The sequence below is a fragment of the Coregonus lavaretus genome (assembly GCF_964263955.1).
Source record: "Coregonus lavaretus genome assembly, chromosome: 21".
Taxonomy (NCBI): domain Eukaryota; kingdom Metazoa; phylum Chordata; class Actinopteri; order Salmoniformes; family Salmonidae; genus Coregonus; species Coregonus lavaretus.
Genome location: NC_140008.1, coordinates 48,072,756 through 48,096,257, shown reverse-complemented (window position 1 = coordinate 48,096,257; position 23,502 = coordinate 48,072,756). Strand labels below are relative to the sequence as shown.

The following is a 23,502-nucleotide window of genomic DNA, read 5'->3' as shown; positions in this document are numbered from 1 at the left end:
GTGCTACGGTTAGGATTAAATAAAACAATTCTCAGCAATCTACATACAATACCACATAATGACAAAGCGAAAACAGGTTTTAGATATTTTTGCTAATTTATAAAAATATAAAAATAAATACCTTATTTACATAAGTATTCAGACCCTTTGCTATGATACTCGGGTATGTGGGTATGTACAAAAAGTAAAAAGTGCTGTAATTTCTACATGGTTTACTCAAATTTCTAAACGGTTTGATGAAAATACCCTCAGATTAAAGCTGACAGTCTGTACTTGAACCTCTGCCATGGTATCATTTCAAATCCAAATTGCTGGAGTACAGAGCCAAAACAACAACAAATGTGTCAATGTCCAATAAATGTAATAAAATTGACACATGAACATTTCAGTCGAATTTAACATCTGGATCGAACAACAAACCTGTGGTAGGCCTGCATATTCAGTGTCATTGACTGACAAGCTGGCATAGTGTTATCTCTAGGTCAAGCTGACCATTGTTGACACATGGTTGGTTCATCTGAATAACCAATACTTGTTCAAGGACTTCAATAGTGTTGAGGACTAGCTTGGACCAATGGCTGGTCCATGTTCAAGTGCCAACACTCATCAGGTTTTGACATTACTAATATTCTAATTTATTACATTCTCTAACATATTAGAAATGATCATGAATGTACTGATCCAAACCTAGACAAAATATTTTCTATAGCATTGTGTTACATCATTATTTAGGCACCAAGTGCCTACTTATCTCTACTGGGTTCTGCTTCTAAAGTACAAGAGCTTTTGTTTACATTTTCATTTAGTGGTTAGATAAATAGAGAAAAATAACAAATGTAATATTTAAAGAACAATGAAGGTCGTAGTATACATAACTTGTTGGATAAAACAACACGTGATTCTCCAGACAATTTTCATTAAAGAACTGACTTAGATGGACATTGATCTGTGAAGGGCTAAATGACAGTGGGGCAGGTTAACCTAACCTATGGGTGTATGTGGCCACCTCAGAACTAGTGATAACCCACTCAACAGGCTTCATTATGAGCACATACTGATCTCGACTTATGTAACATTGGTTAATTATATATTTTGTTTTGAGGGTTTTGTCGACAGAAAATTGCTTTAAAAGGCAGTCTGGGACTGTTGTTCCTCACATCACACTGACCATGAGAGCGGTAGTACTTGCACTGACTCTAGCCCTTGTGGGTAAGTACAGTTTTTAAAAATCTTATTCTAATGCAGATATTATAACTAACTTCATGTAAATATAACTAAGTTATGTAAATATTGAAATGTACAGTTGTGTATCTACGACAATTTTTGGAAATCTGATCTATGTTTTTGAAAAACATTCAGTAATATATTGTGACAATTATTTTTGTTTTATCTTGTAGCGAGTCAACATGTTAACTTTGGTAAGTACATTTATTTTCATGGCTTTTAACTTATGTTAATTAGGTAGTTTATCTTCTGCATTTCTTTCTAGTTTAATAAATTAAGTAAAACAGTTATCAGATCACTAGATCATAAAATATGTTTTGATTGTTATTACAGCCCCTGAATTTGCTGCCAGTAAGACCTATGAGTACAAGTATGAGGCACTGCTCCTGGGCGGTCTGCCTGAGGAGGGTCTGGCTAGAGCTGGAGTAAAAGTAATCAGCAAAGTTCTTATCAGTGCAGTTGCAGAGAATACCTACTTGCTGAAGGTATTTGTTACACATGAAGTTCACACACAGACAATATCTTAATGTGATGTCCATTACATTGACTAATACATATATTGATATCTCCTTGTAGCTTGTGGACCCTGAGATCTTTGAGTACAGTGGTGTGTGGCCCAAAGATAATTTCGTCCCAGCTGCAAAGCTCACTTCAGCCCTGGCTGCTCAGCTCTCCACTCCCATCAAGTTTGAGTATGCCAATGGTGTTGTGGGTAAGGTATTTGCCCCCACTGCTGTCTCTGAAACGGTGCTGAATGTCCACAGAGGTATCCTGAACATTCTTCAGCTCAACATCAAGAAGACACAGAACGTCTATGAGTTGCAGGAGGTAAGACTTGTATATGTTCATATGTAGATGCAATACATGTTTCAGTGAGCAATGTTTGAGTTCCTCACTCATGCTCTTTTGTGTTAGGCTGGAGCTCAGGGAGTGTGCAAGACCCACTATGTGATCAGTGAAGATGCCAAGGCAGAGCGCATCCATTTGACCAAGACCAAGGATCTCAATAACTGTCAGGAGAGAATCATGAAAGACTTTGGTCTGGCTTACACAGAGAAGTGTGTAGAGTGCCAGCAGGTATGAGCATAAGTATCTATTTTTGGGGTTGGAAAGACATTACCAGAAACACTTCACATGACAGTACAATTCTGTGTTTTGTCTACACAGAGAGGGAAGGCCCTGAGGGGAGCTGCCGCTTACAGCTACATCATGAAGCCCACTGCCACTGGTGCTCTGATCATGGAGGCAACTGTTACTGAGCTCCATCAGTTCACACCATTCAATGAGATGACAGGAGCTGCCCAAATGGAAGCAAAGTATGTTGGCTGATTTGTGATTCAAAAGGAAAACATTTTCATTTTATTAAGCTTACAGGTTTAAAAGTTTCCCATGAACTACCTTTCACAGACAAATGTTGACCTTCGTTGAGATCAAGAAGACTCCAATTATGCTCTTCGATGCCAAATATGTTCACCGTGGATCCATTCAGTATGAGTTTGCCACTGAGATTCTCCAGACACCCATTCAGCTCCTTAAGATCAACAACGCACACACTCAGGTACAGTGACTCATTTACTCTATCTATTACTTGATACATAAGCCTGATAATATGTAAAGACAAAGATGACAAATGTTTAATACAAAGAGCTCATTATACTTTTTTAGGCTGTGGAGATCCTGAATCATCTGGTCACGTACAACATGGCACAGGTCCATGAAGATGCTCCTCTTAAGTTTGTGCAGTTTATTCAGCTCCTGCGCATGGCAAGCTCTGAGAGTATTGAGGCCATCTGGGCTGAGTTCAAGGCCAAACCAGCTTACAGGTAATATTTTTTAAATAATTTTATTCTGTGACAATTTCTCAAACAAAGACACAGTGACAGAAAAACGTTATTTTTCAGACACTGGATCCTGGATGCTGTCCCCTCCATCGGAAGTCCAGTTGCTGTGAGATTCATCAAGGATAAGTTTTTGGCTGGTGACATCACTATTGTTGAGGCTGCTCAGGCTCTGGTTGCCGCTGTGCATATGGTGACTGCTGATCTGGACACTGTCAAGCTTGTTGAAGTAAGTAAACCTTTAACATTTAAATGATGTTTAAGCTGTCTCATAGATTTCCTCATTAAGATGACTCAAAATTGTCGCATGAGGTGGTCTAGTGGTTAACACCACTACCTTCAACACATATGTGACCCACCACCTTGATTCGGTCTTATGTAGCAACATTTGAAATTGTGTTTTTTACATTGGATAAAAGTAGAGACTAAGAGCTAAAAAATTGTATATCATATGCTGCAGTTGAGGAACAATGGAAAAGTAATTCTGCTTTTTAGAAAATGTTCCTTGAATGTTTTGGTACACCTACTGGAGAGCTCTTCTTTGTTTACACCTATTCAGCATCATTCACACCCTCTTAAGCCTTTGCCCCACCCATATCTTTAAGGATTCACATGTGAGCCCATGTGATAAACAGAGTGAGTAAGGTAGTGTAGTAAATAACCAAAGATTTCAAGACTAAAAGTGATGAAAGTAGTAGCCTAAAATAAGGAAAAACTCCAGGTAAAAATACACTTTATCTAGTCCTTGGCCTATATCCTAATCTGACTCTGAAAGTGTCCAGATACAAATATTTTATAATTATAGACTATGCTTACCCTGACACTTTTCTAAATTGATGGGTCATGTGAAATAAATGCTATTTTAGTCATTTAAGCAGACTCTCTTATCCAGAGCGACTTACAGTTAGTGAGTGCACACATTTAAAAAAAAAATCATACTGGCCCCCCATGGGAATCGAACCCACAACCCTGGCGTTGCAAACACCATGCACTACCAACTGAACTACACGGGACACATATGTGCTCGTTGCCGTGTGGTTGCGAATCCTGGACCCACTTTACTCCTTCTACACTGTCCTAGCTCTTCAATATTTTGTAAGAAATTATATAAAGAAGACTCAAAATAATCATTTTTTCGCCACCAGAGCCTGGCTTTCAACCACAAGATTCAGACACACCCAGTTCTGCGTGAGATCGCCATGCTTGGTTATGGTACCATGGTTTCCAAATATTGTGTTGAAAATCCCAACTGCCACGCTGAACTTGTGAAGGTAAACTGGATGTATTTTCCTACAATCATTTACAGTTACATTTTAGTCATTTAGCAGATGCTCTTATCCAGAGTGACTTACACTTAGTGCATTCATCTTGCGATAGCTAGGTGAAACAACAACATAACACAATCGTATCAAATACATTTTCCCTCAAAAAAGTATTTATCAGAAAAGTCAGTGCTAGTGGAATACTCTTCAAAGAAGTAGGGTTTCAGACATTTTCGAAAGATGTCATCTCATATATAAGATGATCTACTGATTGAGGTTATTCAAACATATCTACTCCACATGTCTTCCTGCAGCCCATACACGACCTTGCTGTTGAGGCTGTTGCAAAGGGCAACTTTGAGGAACTCGACGTGGTTCTTAAAGTTCTGGGTAATGCTGGCCATCCTGCTAGCATTAAACCAATCACAAAGCTCCTGCCCGTGTTTGGAACTGCAGCTGCTGCTCTGCCCCTGAGAGTCCAGGCTGATGCAGTATTGGCCCTAAGGAACATTGCTAAGAAGGAGCCTAGAATGGTGAGTACAGTCCCTCCATTAAATAGCAAGTGACAACATCATCGTTCTCATTGGTGAAGTCCACTCAAATCTCTGCATTATTGTTGTGAATTAGATCCAGGAACTTGCTGTGCAGTTGTTCATGGACAAGGCTCTCCACCCAGAGCTCCGCATGGTTGCCTGCATTGTTCTGTTTGAGACAAAGCCCCCAATGGGTCTGGTGACTACCCTTGCTAACATTCTGAAGACAGAGGAAAATCTGCAGGTGGCTAGCTTCACCTACTCTCACATGAAGTCCCTGACCAGGAGCACTGCCCCTGACTTTGCCCCAGTGTAAGAGCACCTTTTCACCTTTACATGTCAATATATCTCTCTCAATTTCTATTTCATCAGGTTTAATGACATAGCTAGTATTCCTTCATTTTAGTGCTGCTGCCTGCAATGTTGCTGTCAAGATGCTCAGCACCAAATTTGAAAGATTGGGCTACCGCTTCAGTAAAGCCATCCACATGGATGCCTATTACAGTAAGGGCATCCTCTTATCCTCATTTGCTTGCAATGACTGACCTATAGCATCATTCACTAAATATCAACAAAGTCAATCATTAACAGTCATTTCTCACCTCTTAAAGGTCCCCTGAGGGTTGGTGCTGCTGCCAGTGCTTTCTACATCAACGATGCTGCCACCATTTTGCCCAGAACCGTCGTGGCCAAAGCTCGCACCTACTTTGCTGGGGCAGCTGCTGATGTTCTTGAGGTAAAGGCGTTTTTTTCAAAGTTCCTTGAAATGATAATGATTGAGTACAGTTAAAACACTTTTTCACTGTCCAAGCTTAATTTCTGTCACTCAGGTTGGAGTGAGAACCGAGGGAATCCAGGAGGCTCTTATGAAAATCCCCACAGTTCCTGAAAATGTTGACAGGATCACCAAGATGAAGCGTGTCATTAAGGCTGTAAGTATCAATGATCAGTACATGTTACACAGTTATCTTCAATTGCTTCAATCCCTGTAGATTTTTTAAATTAAATTGATCAATCAGGTTTGCTTTACTCATCTATCCACAGCTGTCTGACTGGAGGTCCCTAACCACAAGCAAGCCCCTGGCCTCCATGTACGTGAAGTTCTTTGGACAGGAAATTGCCTTTGCCAACATCGACAAGTCCGTCATCGATCAGGCACTTCAGGTACAACAAATGACATAACTTAATAGGTCTCCAAAAGTATTCATAAAACATTCACAGTTGAGGGACAAAACAGCTAAACCTAATAATTTCCCACAGCTTGCCACCAGTCCTTCGGCACACGCTTTGGGAAAAAATGCCTTGAAGGCACTGCTGTCTGGAGCTACTTTCCAGTATGCTAAGCCCCTGCTGGCTGCAGAGGTGCGTCGCATCTTCCCCACCTCTATTGGTGTGCCTATGGAGCTCAGTTTCTACACTGCTGCTGTCGCTAAAGCATACGTCGATGGTAACTATATCATAATAGTTATTGGTTAGTAATTCGTAGTTCTTCCCTAGATCTCTGATCTCCCATATGAATGTGCTTTTATCTTTATGTTCATAGTCCGTGCCACTCTGACACCTGCTCTGCCTGAAACCTTCCATGCTGCCCAGCTGTTGAAAACAGACATTCAGATACACGCCGAAGTTAGACCAAGGTAGGTATAAGACCAATATTTTCTGATGACATCATTAGTACCACAAATCTTGGTGAATTGAATTACTGTCTCCTCTTCCTGTAGCATTGTCATGCATACATTTGCTGTGATGGGAGTGAACACTGCATTCATCCAGGCTGCTCTTATGGCAAGAGCTAAGGTCCACACAATTGTCCCTGCAAAATTTGCAGCAAAGCTTGACATCGCTAATGGCAACTTCAAGATCGAAGCTTTGCCTGTTTCCGCTCCTGAGCATATTGCTGCCGCACAGTAAGGGCAATCTTTTTCTTGATCAGAAAAAAGGATGTAATAGCTGTTTACATTAAGTTCATATTTTCTTTACACGGCTGCCACACTACAGTTTTCTTGATATCTATGTTCCTTCAAACAGCATTGAGACCTTTGCTGTAGCAAGAAATGTGGAGGATCTCCCAGCCGAGAGAATGACTCCCATGATTCCTGCCAAAGCAGTAGCAACAAGCGCACAGCTGTCCAGGGAGAAGTTCACATCTATGATTGCAGACTCTGCTGCCTCTCTTGCTGGAAGTTTGGTGAGTTTGTATGAAATACTTGTTAAAAACTAAATTCACACAAGCATTGCCAATCAGAGACTATTAACCACAGACAGCAGACATTTGATACATTTTGTGAATTTATATTTCAGTCAAGATCTTCCGAGATCATCAATTCTGATTTGCCATCCAACTTCAAGCCCATCATTAAGGCAATTGCAGTCCAGCTTGAGAAGACAATCTGTGCCGAAAGGCTTGGAGTCAAGGCATGCTTTGAAGTTGCCTCTATGAATGCTAGCTTCATCAGAAACACTGTTTTCTACAACATGATTGGAAATCATTCAGTCATTATTGCTTTGAAACCATGTAAGCATTCATTTGGTAATAAGTTAAATTCAGGATATACTTGCAATAATTTGTTGATTTATGCATATTATTTTAGTTATTTATAATTATTTTCCATATTGAGCAGCATCTGGACCCGCCATCGAGAGACTGGAGATTGAAGTGCAAGTTGGACCCAAGGCTGCAGGAAAGATCATCAAAGTCATCACCATGAACGAAGAGGAGGAAGCTCCTGAGGGAAAAACTGTACTGTTGAAGCTCAAGAAAATTCTGGTACCTCATCTGAAGAACAGCACCAGATCTTCCTCCAGTTCCAGCAGCTCTCGTTCCAGCAGCTCTCGCTCTAGTAGTTCCCGCTCTAGATCCAGAAAATCAGGGCGCATCAGCTCTTCCAGTTCTTCCAGTTCTTCCAGCTCTTCCAGCTCTTCCAGCTCTTCCAGCTCTTCCAGCTCCTCTAACTCCAGCTCCTCCAGCTCTCACCTCTCCAGGGTGAGGCTACTGTTTCTTTCAATACTCTTTGAGTCAGATATTTATGGAGTTGGCAAACAAGGCACACGCTTGTTGCAAACATAGATTGTAAAACTGTGAAGAGAATTTATTAAATGTAATGTTCTTTTTTCCAAATAGGCTGAGGTTTACGACCGCAAATTCAAGAAGAATCACAAGGTACAATATTGAGGATTTTTCATCTATGGTATGGTTTACAAAAATAAATGTTTGTAGAGAAGTATTTCCATAAACGCCCTGATGATTTGTTTTGCTGTTTGTTTGCAGGTCTCTCAAGCCATCTCCAATGCCAGAGACTCCAGAAGCAATAGCAGCGCCTCTAGCTTCCATGCCATCTACAAGCAGGTGACACGTCACCATCATAACTTGAGTCAAGAGAATCATCTCTTTCATTGTGTGCCATTGGGAGAGAGTGCAGAGATAAATTAACCTTAAAATGTGTTTCTCTTCTCAGGCCAAATTCCTTGGCAAAACTCTCACCCCTAAGGTGACCATCCTCTTCCGTTTAGTGAGAGCTGACCATAAGATGGAGGGATACCAGGTTGCTGCTTACTTGGACAAAGATACTTCCAGACTGCAGATCATTCTGGCTGCCCTTGCTGAGAGTGACAACTGGAAACTGTGTGCTGATGGTGTTCTGCTCAGCAAACACAAAGTCACTGTAAGATCAAATTTCTTGTAAACGGTGCTACAAAATTGCCTTCTGATCGTTTCTTACTATTTAGATTGTACTGTGGGTAACAATGATCTCTATTGTATACAACATTTTTTTTACACTTTCTTTTGTTCTCCTAATTAGGCCAAGATTGCTTGGGGTGCAGAGTGCAAGGAATATAACAGCTTTATCACTGCTGAGACTGGTCTTGTTGGTCCAAGCCCTGCAGCTCGTCTGAGGTTGTCTTGGGACAGACTCCCCAAGGTTCCCAAGGCTGTTTGGCGCTATGTCAAGATGTATGGTTACTCAATTTGTAATTTACTATTGATAGCTGAATGATGTTACAGAAGAAATTAAGAACAACTTCTGATTTGTTTAACCTTCTCCCTTCTAGCGTGTCTGAGTACATCCCTGAGTCCATCCCATCTTACCTGGCTGAATTGGTTCCAATCCAAAAAAACAAAAATAGTGAGAAACAGATTCAATTCACTGTGGTTGCAACATCTGAAAGGACCCTGGATGTCATTCTGAAAGCACCCAAGGTGAGGAACATTGTTTTTCCCACAATTGCATTTTCTGCAGTTTTTCTTCTCCAGAGTTCTCTTCTTGGTTGACTGTTTCTGATGAGGATTTGTGTATCTAAATCACAGATGACACTGTATAAACTGGGTGTGACCCTCCCCTATCCTCTGCCCATTGGGTCTGTGACTGGTCTTTCTCCCTTTGATGACAACATTGTTAAAAAAATCCACTACTTGTTAGCTGAAGCCAACGCAGGTAAGCAGAAACAGTTTTTAAAAAAACAAGAAAAAAATAATGCCACAGTAAATGGAAATTTACAACGTTAAAAAAGGCAAGGAAGGTATAAATTAACACTATTGTTTTTCAGTTCAATGTAGCATGGTCAAAGACACATTGACCACATTTAACAACAGGAGGTACAAGAACGAGATGCCTCTCTCTTGCTACCAAGTTTTGGCTCAGGATTGCACCACAGAGCTCAAATTCATGGTTCTGCTGAAGAAGGATCACGCACATGAACAAAACCACATCAATGTGAAAATTTCTGACATGTGAGTATTGTTTTAGAAAACAATTGCTTTTGACACAAATATGTCTTAGTTCCATCAATAACATAATGTATGAAATGTTATCTTTGATACTTCCAGTGATATTGACATGTACCCTAAAGAAAATGATGTGATGGTGAAGGTCAATGGAAAAGAAATTCCCATCAACAACCTCCCATACCAGGACTCCTCAGGTTTCCCATGCTCCTTCAAACTTATTTATCAACATCACAATAACTAGAATCATCTAATGTACTGCAGTGATAAGATAATAGAAAATGGCCTCATCCATAAACTACAACATTGTTTCTTTTCTTGCCTAAAGCTTCTATCAAGATCAGACAGAAGGGTGAAGGCTTGTCTCTCAATGCCCCAAGCCATGGTCTCCAAGAAGTCTACTTTGATAAGAACTCATGGAAGGTGATTGGAATCTTATTTCATAATATCAATAATACTGTATCTTTACATTCAATTCATAAATAGTATATTACTTGTTTAAACTGTACTAAAACATAAGCTAGAGTCGTTCTAAGTTGTTATATGATTTTGGCACTCAGGTTGAAGTTGTGGACTGGATGAAGGGACAGACTTGTGGAATCTGTGGAAAGGCTGATGGGGAAGTAAGACAGGAGTACCGTACACCCAGTGGCCGCCTGACCAAGAGCCCAGTCAGCTTTGCCCATTCCTGGGTGCTTCCTTCTGAGAGCTGCCGGGATACATCTGGTAAGTCTTAGCCTACCGCCTATGCAGCATTACTTTAACAAATGTCAGTTCATTTAGTTAACATATTGTTACTGTACCTCTCTATCTCAGAATGTCGCATGAAGCTTGAGTCTGTGAAACTGGAGAAGCAGGTGATTGTTGATGCCAAGGAGTCCAAATGCTACTCTGTTGAGCCTGTGCTGCGCTGTCTGCCTGGATGCCTCCCAGTGAGGACCACTCCCGTCACCATTGGTTTCCACTGCCTGCCCGTCGGTGAGTCTACAATGGACAACTGTTTTACTGAAGACACCATACTGTATCTGATGTATCCAATAAATACTGATCTGCAGTTCCTACTTTCTTTCCAATTACAGATTCCAACCTGAACCGCTCTGAAGGTCTGAGCAGCATCTATGAGAAGAGTGTGGACCTGAGGGAGAAGGCAGAAGCTCATGTGGCCTGTCGCTGCTCTGACCAGTGCATGTAGTGTTCTGGTGGAGCAGATGCTGTAACTTTTATAACAGAATATCTGTAATTTCACATCACTGAGATGTAACCTTCAACATTCTTGACCACTCAAATTGTAATAAATCCAACTGTGCATTCAAAGATGGTCTCTGATACTATTTTCCATGTTTTTCATTTGCAAAAAAATAGCCCTCTATTAACAGCAATCTAATGGCAATCACTTTTCATGGTGAATTGTCAAATAAAATACAAAATACAAAAAGAGGTCCGTGCCAAAAACACTTTCAACGTGACAGAGGAGTCATACTGTAAGCGCATCCGACTTGCTATGACTGTTCAGTATACCATTTCCATTGCACTGCATCTACAACAAATACAATAGCTTAGACCAATATTGTTTTGTTGTCATCATCACAATCAATTGAAGGGAAAGACAGTTTGTCAATTTCATTATTCAATATATAGAATTATATCTCTTATTGCATTTAGTGTTGGTGTATCAGCAACATTTAATTAAAAGTACATTCTAAAATGATATCCAATATTTAAGGGAAAAACTATGTTGACCATGATAACAAATACATTACGCTGTCTGACAGAGTGCTTACGCATAAAAATTCAAAGATATAAAACTACATGACCTTAACAAAAAGGTAATACAATAAAAATACATTTGACATGAAATCTATACAAATGACATCTACGAACAAAAACATTACCTTAAAAACCACACTAATTTGTTCCTCTGTCATTTATAATGAGTCACTCAGCAGTCAAAATATTATGTCTCTATCAAAACACAGTCAGGGGCCTTGTCCGTCCCAAAAACACTTGGACTTGTCCCCATGGCTATCCAACTCGATGGATTCTCCATTCACCGAGCGGACAGGACATTGGATTCAGGGAAATTGACAGGGGGAGGGGTATGCCTCTTCATCAACAGTAAATGGTGTGCTGACTCTAGAGCAGTTGAAGTCTCTACCCATTGTTCACCCGTCTTGGAATACTTGATGGACAAATGCTGACCTTTCTACCCCCCGAGAGAGTTTTCAGCTGTTATCGTGATTGCTGTGTATGTTCCACCTCAGGACAAGAGAAACAGGCTGGAAACCATGCACCCGCAAGCTGCTTTCCTTGTTGCTTGTGATTTTAGTTCAGCGTCATTAAGACACGTAATGCCCAACTTCCATCAGCACATCTCCTTCGCCGCAAGGGGTGATAAAGACCAATGTTACTCTAACCACAAGCAAGCATACAAGGCCTTCCCTCGTCACCTTTTCGGCAAAGCAGATCATGACTCTATACTCCTGCATCCTGTCTACAAGCAGAAGCTCAAACAGGAAGTACCCATGACGCGCTGCACTGAGAAATGGTCCTCTGAATCGGAGGCTATGCTACAGGACAGCTTTGCTAGCGATGACTAGAATATGTTCCGGGACTAAGCCGATAGCATCGACGAGATAACCACCTCCGTCACTGGCATTAGGAAATGCATCGACGACGTTTTCCCCACAGTGAAGGTTCGCTGCTTCCCCAATCAAAAGCCTTGGATTAACACAATAGTGCAATATTGCATACAGAGTTTTTAAGGAGACATACAAACAGGTCTGCTGAAACTTTTGAGGCCTACTTGGATATACCTGGGCACCCTACTCTGCACTGGGGCATTATCTGAGCAGGCACCTGCCTACTGCTGCTTTCATCCTTCGACTTGACATTGTGCCTACGATATTTTTGGACTACTGACAAACTTGAACTCCACTTGGTTGAGCCTACTTGATTTACTCTTTTTGACTTTCCCGCGGCCCGGTGTAGTGCTTGCCTGCCTCCCGGCTTCCACCGGCCTGTACTGGAAACTACATCCCCTCCAAGGTGCTTCTCTCCTGGCTATCATACTGGTAACAGAGTCTCTGTTGCGTTGCTGTTTTGATGGGCATTTAAGCGCACTGAGTAAGTCACCGCTCACTTGTTGCGTTTGTTATGCTGGCAAGTTTTGTGCCTTGTTTGTTTTTATTGTGGGTCCTAGGCAGGTTTCTAGTCTGTGGTTGGGATCTGGCTTGCTGCCTAAAACTGTGGTGAGTCTACCTAACTATCTATCTAACTATCACACTGTGCGGATTGATTGACTTTTAGCTTATTCCTCAACCTATTTTGTGTGGATTTTAAATGACTTTTTCCAGATTGGCGGCTACCACCTTCAGAGCCTACGGTGATCGTTTCATCCCATGTAGGAGATGCACCTATTTTGCACAGCTCCGGGAAAATATTGACCGGCCAAATTTCCAATGTGGAAACTGTCAGCTTATTAAGGAATATATGTCTGAGCTGGACATCCAGAGTAAGCAAATTGAGACTTTGCAGCGTATCCTGGATACAATGCATTCTGAAATTATTCAGACCCCTTGACTTTTTAAAAATGTTGTTACGTTATAGGCTTTTCTAAAATTGATTAAATATTTTTTTTTTCCTGATCAATCTACACACAATACTCCATAATGACAAAGCAAAAACATGTTTTTAGAACCTTATTTACATAAATATTAATACCCTTTGCTATGATACTCAAAATTGAGCACAGGTGCTTCCTGTTTCCATTGATCATGCTTGAGATGTTTCTACAACTTGATTGGAGTCCACCTGTAGTAAATTAAATTGGTTGGACATGATTTGGAAAGGCACATGTCTATATAAGGTCCCACAGTTGACAGTGCATGTCAGAGCAAAAAACAAACCATGAGGTTGAAGAAATTGTCTGTAGAGCTCCGAGACATGATTGTGTGGAGGCACAGATCTGGGAAAGGGTACCGAAACATTTCTGCAGCATTGAAGTTCCCCAAGAACACAGTGGCCTCCATCACTCCATCTTTAACCCGATTGAACATCTCTGGAGCGACTTGAAAATAGCTGTGCAGCGACGCTCTCCATCCAACCTGACAGAGCTTGAGAGGATCTGCAGAGAAGAATGGGAGAAACTCTCCAAATACAGGTGTACCAAGCTTGTAGCGTCATACCCAAGAAGACTCAAGGCTGTAATTGTTGCAAAAGGTGCTTCAACAAAGTACTGAGTAAAGGGTCTGAATACTTCTGTAAATGTGATATTTCAGTTTTTTGTTTTTAATACATTTCCTACAATTTCAAAAAAACTGTTTTGCTTTGTCATTATGGGGTATTGTAGGTACATTGATGAGGGGGAAAAGTGTAATCAATTGAAGAATAAGGCTGTAACGTAATAAAATGTGAAAAAAGTCAAGGAGTCTGAATACTTTCCCAATGCACTGTAAGTCCCACTCTAAAGCCTTTTCCTTTTTTACTACTCAGCCTGGTCGTCGTGCCACTGCCTTGCCACCGTGTCACCACTCTTCGACGGACTGTCCAGGACTGCCCTGCAGAGACCTCTCCCTAATAAAGTCACCTCTCCCGTCCACTCTTAGATCTGCTATTGTTAGCTCAAAAGCTAAGCCCACTGTGGTCTGCTCACCCAGTGCTTTTAGTTCAAATGTGAATTCCATAAACTTGAATACCCCCTTGGTTTTCTAATCACGTAGAGGGCTTGGGCTGTTGCACGATACCAACCAAATCCCATGTAAATCAGATTATAACATTCCATCATTGGTTACTCTGAGAGTTCCTCATATTGACATTGGCTGCGGCCTCAGGTCCTATGGTGCTAACCTTGGAAAAGTAATTTATCATTCCTTTATTACTAATAGGGACCAAATGGTGCAGTTCTATGCAATCTTATAGCAATACCAACTGTATCAATATCAACCATCAGACAGGGCCTGCAACCGCCTATTGAAAGTAGCTTGTTTGACTCCATGTGACTTAAAAAATCGTAAAGGACTTGGGTTGATGCATCTGAACATTAGGAGCTTACTTCCTAAACTGGATTACATCAAGATCTGGGCTATGCAGGCGAATATGGACATGCTGGTATTGACTGAAACTTGTATCTCTGTGGACATTCTGGACTCTGATATAAATATTGAGGGTTATAATGTGTTCAGAGCTGACAGGCAGGGTAGAGGTGGTGGAGTGGCCATTATAAATAAATACAAATTCTGTCTCTTTACTGAAAAAATTATTTCCCTTGGCCAAAAATTTGACCTACTATCTTTAAGCCTTTGTCTGGTGAAAAATGTATCCAGAACTGTTATAGGGGTCTACCATCCTCCCTCTGATAACTTATGTGCTCTCGAGGAGTTACGTAGTTTGTTGTCTTCTTTTATTAAATCAGAAGTTACTATCCTGGGTGACCTAAATTATGATTGGGAAATGCAGGCTTCAGACAATCTGAAATACATGTGTAATGATCTAATCCTTACTCAGCTGGTGACTAAGCCTACATGGCCCAAACCTAAATATCCTTCAAAGTCAACTCTGATTGATCTTATTTTAATGAACATACCAGAGAAATATGTTTCTACTGGTGTCTTCGCCCAAAACATTAGTGACTATTGCCCAGTTGTTTATGTGAGAGACGTGAGAATATAAAACTCTAAGCCATGGGTCATCACAAAGAGGAACTTAAAAAACAGGCTTTTTTACATGATCTTTATTTGAGTGACCTTGATTGTATTTCAGCTATCCCTGAACCTGAGTTAGCTTGATTCCTTTTGCAGATGTCTTCAATAATATTGTGGATAATCATGCTCCCTTCAAAATAAATAAGGTTAAAGGTAGATTGAATGCCTGGTATATTCCAGAATATCAGAAGTTATTCATAAAAGAGATGATGCTTGGGTCAAGGCCAGGAACAGAGGCTTAGGCCCGGACTGGCAGGCTTTTAAGCAACTGAGGAATCATTGTGTAAGACAAATCAGAAAGGCTGAATCTGATTAATATTTAACCGCTCTTTCGGATTGTAATGGAAACCCGGCAAAATTTGGGAAAACTGTCAAATCTCTGAAGAGTTCTACTTCCTCCTCTCTGCCACAACAAATTCATCCAGACACTGGCCTCATTACAGACATTTTTTTCATAATTGATGCATTTAATTACCATTTTATTTCAACAGGCTATCTGTTTGATAGAACTTCTAAGCCTATTCACAATGATATTGGGCTGAATGCTGATAGGGGAAACTTTCTGAATGATCAGAGAAATTATAGTGAAAGCTTTTCTTTTAGGCTATTCTTAGATTAATTTGTGTATTAAAAATAATGACTAAAGGATTTCACCCCAAATACAGTAGAAATGTGTATACGATATTCGAATTATCATGTAGTGTCAACACACTAACAGAGGGGGTACTAAACATTCAAGGGTAAAGGAGGAGGCGGGAACTGTTTAAGAAAGCCACCTAAAGGTGGGAGGAGCATAGTGCCTTTGTTTGTCAAGAAGTATAAAAACAGTATGTATGTGTTTTTAGGGCCAGAGCTCTCTCCATGAATAAACATACAAAAAATCCTTCTCCGTGGTTATGGACCTTGAATCATTGATGATTAAAACCAGAGCCTTACAACCTCTGGTAATGATTCAAGCTTAGGTCGAATTAGAGATAGAAATTCACATGACAGCTATTTACAGAAAAATAAGTCCTGGATGCTTTGCTAGCAATAGACAACAATAAATAAAAAATCCACAGGGGCCAACCAATTGGATCCCGGGATGCTTAAGTGTGCAGCGCCCATCATTGTTGGCTCAATAACCAACATTTTTTAAAACATTATTATCAGGAAATACAGTATTCCAAAAGTATGGAAATCAGCTCTTGTGCTGCCACTCCATAGGGGTGGGGATAGTAGTGATCTTAATAATTATCTCCCCATTTCAAGGCTTCCCTGTCTAGCTAAGATTCTTGAATCCTTGGTAAATGTACAATTTTGCTCTTTTTATTCTGAGAAATGTATTTTGAATGTAAACCAATCAGGGTTTGGGCATAGCACTATTACAGCAAACACTTTTGTTGTTAATGATCTTGTCAATGCTTTAGACACTAAAATTAAATGTGCTGCTTTGTTTGTGGACCCGTGAAAAGCTTTTGATACTGTTGATTGTGTTATTTTATTGAATACGTTGTCCTAGATAGACCTGAGCTTTGACACCTGTTCATGGTTTCATGATTATCTTAGAGACAGAACTCAGGCCATCATGATTGATGGGGTTAAGAATGCATTTCTTGAAGTACATAAAGGTTGATTTTGGGACCTGTTCTCTTCACTATTTATATAAACACCATTGGTCAATCTGTTAAAAATTGTAAACTTCATCTATATGCAGATGATACTATTATGTATGCTACTGTCAAAACTATAGTCAGATTTGATAGCTATGCAGGAATCCTATATATATATATATATATATATATATATATATATATATATATATATATTATATACAGTTGGGAAAAAAAGTATTTAGTCAGCCACCAATTGTGCAAGTTCTCCCACTTAAAAAGATGAGAGAGGCCTTTAATTCTCATCATAGGTACACGTTTTTCCCCCACTGTATATATATATATATATATATATATATATTTTTAGGGGGTAGATCAGCTTAATATTTAATATATATATATAATATATAATATATATATATATATACAGTGGGGAGAACAAGTATTTGATACACTGCCGATTTTGCAGGTTTTCCTACTTACAAAGCATGTAGAGGTCTGTAATCAGTTTTATCATAGGTACACTTCAACTGTGAGAGACGGAATCAAAAACACAAATCCAGAAAATCACATTGTATGATTTTTAAGTAATTAATTTGCATTTTATTGCAAGTATTTGATACATCAGAAAAGCAGAACTTAATATTTGGTACAGAAGCCTTTGTTTGCAATTACAGAGATCATATGTTTCCTGTAGGTCTTGACCAGGTTTGCACACACTGCAGCAGGGATTTTGGCCCATTCCTCCATACAGACCTTCTCCAGATCCTTCAGGTTTCGGGGCTGTCACTGGGGAATACGGACTTTCAGCTCCCTCCTAAGATTTTCTATTGGGTTCAGGTCTGGAGACTGGGTAGGCCACTCCAGGACCTTGAGATGCTTCTTACGGAGCCACTCCTTAGTTGCCCTGGCTGTGTGTTTCGGGTCATTGTCATGCTGGAAGACACAGCCACGACCCATCTTCAATGCTCTTACTGAGGGAAGGAGGTTGTTGGCCAAGATCTTGCGATACATGGCCCCATCCATCCTCCCCTCAATATGGTGCAGTCGTCCTGTCCCCTTTGCAGAAAAGCATCCCCAAAGAATGATGTTTCAACCTCCATGCTTCACGGTTGGGATGGTGTTCTTAGGGTTGTACTCATCCTTCTTCTTCCTCCAAACACGGCGAATGGAGTTTAGACCAAAAAGCTCTATTTTTGTCTCATCAGACCACATGACCTTCTCCCATTCCTCCTCTGGATCATCCAGATGGTCATTGGCAAAATTCAGACGGGCCTGAACATGCGCTGGCTTGAGCAGGGGGACCTTGCGTGCGCTGCAGGATTTTAATCCATGATGGCGTAGTGTTTTACTAATGGTTTTCTTTGAGACTGTGGTCCCAGCTCTCTTCAGGTCATTGACCAGGTCCTGCCGTGTAGTTCTGGGCTGATCCCTCACCTTCCTCATGATCATTGATGCCCCACGAGGTGAGATCTTACATGGAGCCCCAGACCGAGGGTGATTGACCGTCATCTTGAACTTCTTCCATTTTCTAATAATTGCGCCAACAGTTGTTGCCTTCTCACCAAGCTGCTTGCCTATTGTCCTGTAGCCCATCCCTGCCTTGTGCAGGTCTACAATTTTATCCCTGATGTCCTTACACAGCTCTCTGGTCTCGGCCATGGTGGAGAGGTTGGAGTCTGTTTGATTGAATGTGTGGACAGGTGTCTTTTATACAGGTAACGAGGTCAAACAAGTGCAGTTAATACAGGTAAAAAGTGGAGAACAGGAGGGCTTCTTAAAGAAAAACTAACAGATCCGTGAGAGCCGGAATTCTAACTGGTTGGTAGGTGATCAAATACTTATGTCATGCAATAAAAAGCAAATTAATTACTTAAAAATCATACAATTTGATTTTCTGGATTTTTGTTTTAGATTCCGTCTCTCACAGTTGAAGTGTACCTATGATAAAAATTACAGACCTCTACATGCTTTGTAAGTAGGAAAACCTGCAATATCGGCAGTGTATCAAATACTTGTTCTCCCCACTGAATATACAGTGAGGGAAAATAATATTTCATCCCCTGCGGATTTTGTATGTTTGCCCACTGACAAAGAATATATCAGTCTATAATTTTAATGGTAGGTTTATTTGAACAGTGAGAGACAGAATAACAACAAAAAGATCCAAAAACATGCATGTCAAAAATGTTATAAATTGATTTGCATTTTAGTGAGGGAAATAAGTATTTGACCCCCTCTCAATCAGAAAGATTTCTGGCTCCCAGATGTCTTTTATACAGGTAACGAGTTGAGATTAGGAGCACACTCTTAAAGGGAGTGCTCCTAATCTCAGTTTGTTACCTGTATAAAAGACACCTGTCCACAGAAGCAATCAATCAATCCGATTCCAAACTCTCCACCATGGCCAAGACCAAAGAGCTCTCCAAGGATGTCAGGGACAAGATTGTAGACCTACACACGGCTAGAATGGGCTACAAGACCATCGCCAAGCAGCTTGGTGAGAAGGGGACAACAGTTGGTGCGATTATGCGCAAATGGAAGAAACACAAAATAACTGTCAATCTCCCTCGGCCTGGGGCTCCATGCAAGATCTCACCTTGTGGAGTTGCAATGATCATGAGAACGGTGAGGAATTAGCCCAGAACTACACGGGAGGATCTTGTCAATGATCTCAAGGCAGCTGGGACCATAGTCACCAAGAAAACAATTGGTAACACACTACGCCGTGAAGGACTGAAATCCTGCAGCGCCCGCAAGGTCCCTCTGCTCAAGAAAGCACATAGACAGGCCCGTCTGAAGTTTGCCAATGAACATCTGAATGATTCAGAGGAGAACTGGGTGAAAGTGTTGTGGTCAGATGAGACCAAAATCGAGCTCTTTGGCATCAACTCAACTTGCCGTGTTTGGAGGAGGAGGAATGCTGCCTGTGACCCCAAGAACACCATCCCCACCGTCAAACATGGAGGTGAAAACATTATGCTTTGGGGGTGTTTTTCTGCTAAGGGGACAGGACAACTTCACCGCATCAAAAGGACGATGGACGGGGCCATGTACCGTCAAATCTTGGGTGAAAACCTCCTTCCCTCAGCCAGGGCATTGAAAATGGGTCGTGGATGGGTATTCCAGCATGACAATGACCCAAAACACACGGCCAAGGCAACAAAGGAGTGGCTCACCTATGCTGTATGTGGGAACTCCTGTTGGAAAAGCATTCCTCATGAAGCTGGTTGAGAGGATGCCAAGAGTGTGCAAAGCTGTCATCAAGGTTGGCTACTGTGAAGAATCTAAAATCTAAAATACATTTTGATTTGTTTAACACTTTTTTGGTTACTACATCATTCCATATATGTTATTATTTTACCACGTAGAACATTTTAAAAATAAAGAAAAACCCTTGAATGAGTAGGTGTGTCCAAACTTTTTGCTGGTACTGTATATATATATATATATATATATATACATAGTTTGGGTGTAATGTGTATATTTATGTTGTATATACAGGGCACATTTGTAAAAGAGACCTAGATCTCAATATGTCTTCCCTGTTCAAAAAAAGGTTACAAATAATTCAACACAGAGGTTGGCACTAAGCTAAAGGACATGGCTACTGTAAACAGGGCTATCACAGCCAACACCGAAGCTACGCCTGAGGATCTTGCTGACCATCAACACTGGGGCCCCATAGGGGGGTGTGCTTAGTCCCTTTCTGTACTCCCTGTTCATCCACAACTGCATGGCCATGCACAACTCCAACACCAACATCAAGTTTGCTGACGACGTGACGATGGTAGGTCTGAACACTGGCAACGATGAGACAGCCTACATGCTGTCAGGACAACAACCTCTCCCTCAACATCAATAAGACCAAGGAGCTGATCGTGGAATACAGGAAATGGGGGGGGCGAGCACGCCTCCATCCACATCGATGTGATTGCAGTGTTTCTCGGTGTCCAAATCACTAAGGACTTAAAAAGGTCCACACACACAAAAACAGTCATGAAAAAGACGCGACAGCACCTCTTTCCCCTCAGAAGGTTGAAAACATTTGTCATGGGCCCTCAAATCCTCAAAAAGTTATACAGCTGCACCATTAAGAGCATCGTGATTGGCTGCATCACTACTTGGTACGGCAACTGCACTGCCCTCGATCGTATGGCGCTACAGAGGGTGGTGCGGACAGCCCAGTGCATTACTGGGGCCGAGCTGCCTGCCATCCAGGACCTCTATATCAGGCGGTGTGAAAGGAAGGCCCAGAAAATTATTAAAGACTCCAGCCACCCAAGCCATAGACTGTTCCACACGGAAAGCGGTACCATAGCAACAAGTCTGACACTAACAGGCTTCTTTCTCCAAGCCATAGGACTAAATAGCTAACAAAATGGCTACACAGATTATCTGCATTGACCCTTCTATTTTATTTGTATTTTTGCACTGACTCACTGATACTAAGGAGTAAGGACACATCCATCTACACGGTTCCTAAATTGATTTGAGATCTGCATTGTTAGTTGTCTTTTCCCATCTTTTGTATTGTTTTGTGCAATTGTGTTGAGTGATGCACTTTAATGTGTACCTGTATTGAATATCTATTTATATCACACACACACTCTATGAACACTTTACACCACAAGAGGCTGTTGAGGGGAGGAATGCTCATAATAATGGCTGGAATGAAATGAATAGAATGGTATGCACATGGAAACCATGTGTTTGAGTTCGATACCTTTCTATTTATTCAGTTCCAGCCATTAATTTGAGCCCGTCCTCCCCTCAGCAGCCTCCACTGTCTGGCAAACACCTAACTCACGAAGTCCTCCTGACCTCAGTCTGGAATGGCTCTTTGATGTTGTTGGCACAATGTGTCAATAATCAAGTGGGCTGTGCTTTCACTGGTTAGATCTCTGTGTATTTCTCACTCAGACACGGACAGCCACACTCAGCCCCCGAGCGCAATGAGAACAAGGAGAGGTCTTAACCAACCTCCTGTGCTCTACACATTCACTCACACACACTCACACTGACACTCCAACGCACACATTACACACACATGCATTCATACTGACTCTACACACACGCACAAACACTCACATACAGTCATCGTTTAAGCTGCTGCTACTCTGTTTATCATATGTCTTGATGCCTAGTCACCTTACCCCTATACATACAGTATCTACCTCTACCACTCCAGTATCCCTGCACATTGTAAATATGGTATTGGCACTGACCCTGGAACTGACCTTGTATATACTGTAGCTAACTTACTTACTCGTTTCTAATCAAGTATATCTGACTTTAACATAATACAAGACTCCAGCATCTTTCGTAATGGTAACATTGCAGAGCATACACATAACACATGATATTTAATGGATCAAGAACATGGATTGTCATGAAAAGAGATCAAGGTGTTTATCCCTGTGTTTAAATGGAGACGTCTTTATCGCCCGTGAATGTGTATGCTCTGCAACGTCACCATTACGAAAGATGCTGGAGTCTTGGTTTGGTTGTATTGTGCTTGGGCTGGAAGGAACATTTTAGACAGCATTACATTCATATCCCCATCGAGAGCAAAGTCTATCTTTGAATCCTTCGTTCTAGTTATTTAACTTGCAGTTTCTCCAAACCATCTACACAGTTCCTAAATTGATTTAAGCTCTGCTTTGTTAGTTTTCTTTTCCCATCTTTTGTAATGTTTTGTACAATTGTGTTGAGTGCTGCACTGTAATGTGTACCTGTAATTAATATCTATCTATATCTATACCTATATGATGTGTAGGGTACCTTTTTTCTGGGATAAGATACAGGTCTGCCGTAAATGGCATCTTCACTGGGGCAGCTCTGGGTGTGGAAAAAGCTGTGTGAGAAAGTGATGTATTTAACTTTGCTGGAGTCGACACAGGCCTAACCTCTGGCTCAGCACCTTTCAAAAGATATTAAATGAGTCACGGTGTGTTAACAACCATACAAAACACAGTTTTGACCAATACCCCCAGATTTAGGTAGTGTACAGTAGGTGTGCGTTGCTTTATGAAGTGTTCAGAGACAAAATGCTTTATATTCTATTTAACTGATATGAAGGAAGAGCCATGTCCTCTGACTTAGTGCTGATGGTATTCAGGAGGAGCTCATTACTAAGATACTGATAAGGCACTTTGAGACTTTGACATCTGTGGTTTTGTTTGGTCTCTAAATGTAGTCAAGTTTAAAAACTGATGTTTGAGCCATGTGGCGTGGTCCTCCTCAAATGCTTTTCTCTGCAGGACAAAGGATCAACTATTAGTCTGAATAATTCACTCTGGAATAAAAACATTAATTCACTCATGAAATTGTAGTCAAAAACATCACACCTCATGGCTCAGTCTTATGGCTGCCTATGTGAAGTTCCTCCTCTCCTTCTCAATGTTCTGATTTTGCTCCTCGAAGGACTTCCACTCCTCCTTGAGGCGCTCCTTCTCCTCCAGCATGTAGCAGTTGTTAGGCAGAGAGGCTGTCTCCTCGTCACACAGGGAGCTAAGCTGCTGCTGTGAGAACAGAACACAGAGCAGAAGAAACTGAGGATTATGAGGGTAGAATTACTGACAACTAATTGTTACTGACAACTGAGGTATCAAGTGCTAAAAGTGATTCA

At 41.0% G+C, this 23,502-nt stretch overlaps 1 protein-coding gene across 1 annotated transcript; it reads left to right on the top strand.

Moving 5' to 3' along the window:
• Positions 1–1,121: 1,121 nt before the first annotated feature.
• On the top strand, positions 1,122–10,894 carry LOC311148953 (vitellogenin-like). Its single transcript, XM_084186002.1, has 34 exons — positions 1,122–1,209; positions 1,398–1,418; positions 1,558–1,709; positions 1,801–2,052; positions 2,140–2,301; positions 2,392–2,540; positions 2,632–2,782; positions 2,890–3,047; positions 3,126–3,291; positions 4,208–4,333; positions 4,639–4,857; positions 4,952–5,169; positions 5,264–5,361; positions 5,469–5,593; positions 5,688–5,789; positions 5,902–6,021; positions 6,118–6,304; positions 6,401–6,494; positions 6,579–6,764; positions 6,886–7,045; positions 7,159–7,372; positions 7,479–7,840; positions 7,979–8,017; positions 8,126–8,203; positions 8,313–8,519; positions 8,658–8,809; positions 8,908–9,055; positions 9,164–9,290; positions 9,403–9,586; positions 9,683–9,777; positions 9,909–10,003; positions 10,141–10,306; positions 10,397–10,558; positions 10,660–10,894. Exons 1-34 carry the CDS (start codon positions 1,170–1,172, stop codon positions 10,770–10,772), a joined length of 5,028 nt encoding a protein of 1,675 aa, XP_084042128.1. The 5' UTR covers positions 1,122–1,169; the 3' UTR covers positions 10,773–10,894.
• Positions 10,895–23,502: the final 12,608 nt, after the last annotated feature.

What these genes read in the sequence shown, in the direction of transcription:
- LOC311148953 (XM_084186002.1), top strand. Translation starts at nt 1,170, where the DNA reads ATGAGAGCGGTAGTACTTGCACTGACTCTAGCCCTTGTGG. An exon ending in AGTGTGTAGAGTGCCAGCAG is followed by an intron (nt 2,302 to 2,391) that starts GTATGAGCATAA and finishes TTGTCTACACAG; the next exon opens with AGAGGGAAGGCCCTGAGGGG. An exon ending in AAGGCCAAACCAGCTTACAG is followed by an intron (nt 3,048 to 3,125) that starts GTAATATTTTTT and finishes GTTATTTTTCAG; the next exon opens with ACACTGGATCCTGGATGCTG.